General features: G+C 55.0%; 1 protein-coding gene across 3 annotated transcripts in view; it reads left to right on the plus strand.

The window, feature by feature from the left end:
• The window catches only part of UNC93A (unc-93 homolog A), a 45411-nt gene that overhangs the window by 22359 nt on the left and 20009 nt on the right, over positions 1-3043 (plus strand). For 2 of the 3 annotated variants that reach the window (XM_003792372.3, XM_023514649.1), the window contains exon 3: positions 2431-2612. The exons of the other annotated variant lie outside the window; for it this stretch is intronic. In XM_003792372.3, the coding sequence (XP_003792420.1) occupies positions 2431-2612 (182 nt within the window). The remainder of the gene's footprint in view (positions 1-2430; positions 2613-3043) is intronic. 3 annotated transcript variants of the gene reach the window in all.

A 3043-nucleotide genomic window follows, 5' to 3' on the forward strand; every position in this document is an offset into this window, starting at 1 on the left:
AGCACCCTCCTCTCTAGCACCCTCCTCTCTCCAGCACCCTCCTCTCTCCAGCACCCTCCTCTCTCCAGCACCCTCCTCTCCAGCACCCTCCTCTCTCCAGCACCCTCCCTCTCTCCAGCACCTGCCTTCTATATCTGCCCAGCTTCCTTCACAGTCCCAGGAAAGCCCCACATCCCTGGTCTTTCCTTACCTGCACATCCATGCTCTTTGGGTCACTGCCTCATCCATGTGGGCTCAGCCAGCCCAGCTCCTGCTTGGAAGCCTTCCTGGCTGCAGTCTCATGGACTGCAGGTGCCTGCTGCTGGTCTCACTGACACACTGTCAGCCCCTGTGCGTCCACCAGCTCCTTGAGGTGAGTGAGGGTTTTAGTTTCCTCCTGCATCACCACAGCCTCTGGTGGTCAGTGACGATGTCCTTTCTGGAGAACTGTAGGAATAACGGAGTTGTTCACACAGGGTCTCAGGAAGTTCAGCACACATGTGGCTTTGCTCTTGTGCATATGTTTCTAGACATGCATGAACAAGTGTCTAAACACGGTCATTCACACAGGAAAAGATGTTCTCTTTTAAAATTATATTCCTGTTGTGATTATCATAATGTGTCTTTCTCTCCCAGTGGCTCACAGTCAAGCTCCCCTGTAAATGACAAACATGCCCAGCAGTCTGCAGCAGCCTCATGGGAGGCAAGGACACCCCAATCCAGAGAAACACCACACTTTCCGTTAACGTGCATGGAGGCAGTAAGCTCATCAGTGCACACACATTTAACGCAAAATATCAGGAAACAGATGCCTGGGCTACACCAGCGCACTCACTGTACACTCTGGGCAACTCGAGTTATAAGTAGAAATTTCCAGATCACACCCCCTTCAGATAACAGTGTTCAATTTCCACCTCCCAACCTGATTTAAGAACTCTGGCAGAGGCCATTCTTGCCTTCAGTTTTAATTAACTAAGGAATATTATTAAGTACCTGCTCTGGACAAGGCTCTGGGACAGATTTTTAGAAGCAGAGTGTTTTCCCTGCCTTCACAGAGATGTCATCCAGTTGTGGTGACGCTGAGGGTGACCAGGAGATGGGCAGAAAGGTCACATTTCTGGTTCAGAGAGAGATCCTAAACCATGACGCCAGAAGAGGGCTGCAGGGACGGGTGTGTGGTGGAAGGAGGCAGAGACCTTCGTCTGGGCTTGGAGAGACAGCACAGTCAGAAGAGCCGGGCAGTGCAAGGGACGAAGAAGGTTGGAGTGACAGGGCCGTGCTGATGAGGAGTGAGTCTGGGGGCTGCACTGGCCAGTGCATGGAAGGACATCTTGGAAAGTGGAACTCAGCAGGCCTCTTATTACAGGACGTCTGTCTTGGTAGGAAAACCAAGTAGCAAGGAATTTTAAGTGTTCTATGGGCTGGACTGTGTCGCCCTAAGTTATAGATGTAGAAACCCTCACCTCCCAGGGCCACACATGAGCCTGTTTGGAGATGGGGCCTGCACCAAGGTGACCAGGTTAAAACAAGGTGGTTAAAGTGGACCTAATCCCAGGTGGCTGGTCCTTACAGGGAGTGATCAAGGCACAGACACATGGTGGATGACCACATCCACCTGTCCTCACACCCAAGTGGGAGACTGTGCACTGACCCTGAGGTCACCTTGGTCTCTTCCTTCTAGACTCTAGTGCTCTGAGAAAAATAAGTTGTGTTGTTTCCATGACCCAATCTGTGACATTTTGTCAGGGCAGCCTTGGCAGGCCTAAGCACAAGGAATCAGAATTGGGTTTGGCTCGTTAGAGGTGGCTGAGGTCCTGCTATGTCACTTAATGACACGTCTCTTGGCCAGGAGGGCCTGACATGCAGGGGGCTCTTGTTTCTGTACCCAGCCCGTTGTTGACATTAAGGGGCAGTTTCCTAAGAAATGGGCTCTGGCTTCTTCTGGGGAGGAGACTCCACTTGAGCCGCTCTGTCCTGCAGGGTGCAGCCGGTGGCCTGGAGTGTGCGGACTCCCCGCGCAGCAAAGGGTCAGGCACAGGTGGGACGCGGCACACAGACACCCCTCACCCTCAGCCACCACCTTCCCTTCCTTCTCCCTCTTACGAGTGCAGTTAGAGGAAGAAACAGTTTTGCTGAGTGTTCTCTCTCTGTAAGTCCCAACATTGTCCTGTGCCTGCTCATGACAGCCTGGCCCGGTTTCCTGCTGGCCCCACGAGCACCTCAGCCTTGCTGCAGGCAGAACCCATCGATGCAGTAGCCTCCCCAAGCTGCCGCAAAGCCCTGGGCTGAAACCTCCCCTCCCTGGAGTCCCCAGTGCTGACTGCTGCCATTGGGCTCTGCCTGTAGTGTCCTCCCATCAACCATAGAAATGACTCCCAGGGCAGCTGCTGGCAGGTCCCAGAACACGAAACGCCCTGTCCCCACCTCTGATGGTCAGTTCTGTCCCCACAGAGCAGCCTGTACAGCGAGGCAGGCCTGGGCGTGTCAGCGCTCAGCACCCTGTACGGCTCGGTGCTGCTGTCCTCCATGCTCCTGCCACCACTACTCATCCGCATCTTGGGCTGCAAGTGGACCATCGTGGTCTCCATGTGTGGCTATGTGGCCTTCTCCCTAGGCAACTTCTACGCCAGCTGGTGAGGCCACCCCAGCACCTTGTGCCCTCTCTCCCGTCCCCTGTTTCCTCTCAGATACGTCCTGCCACCCAAGGACCATGTGCAGATTATTCCTATTTTCCCACTTGGGCTCCTCTGTCCCCTGCTGCCTCCAGGTCCCTATCCCAGCTTCCTCCTGGAATCTGCCCTGGGCCTCAGCTTCCTTCCCCACACCAGGGAGCATCTGTGGCCCAGTAATGACAGAAAGCCTAACACAGACGCAGGGCAAGTCTCCCCAACACAGACGCAGGGCCAGTCTCCCCAACACAGACGCAGGGCCAGTCTCCCTAACACAGACGCAGGGCCAGTCTCCCCAACACAGACGCAGGGCGAGTCTCCCTAACACAGACGCAGGGCCAGTCTCCCCAACACAGACGCAGGGTGAGTCTCCCTAACACAGACGCAGGGCCAGT

This window comes from Otolemur garnettii, unplaced genomic scaffold (assembly GCF_000181295.1).
Source record: "Otolemur garnettii isolate 467f Iridium unplaced genomic scaffold, OtoGar3 scaffold00056, whole genome shotgun sequence".
Lineage (NCBI taxonomy): Eukaryota > Metazoa > Chordata > Mammalia > Primates > Galagidae > Otolemur > Otolemur garnettii.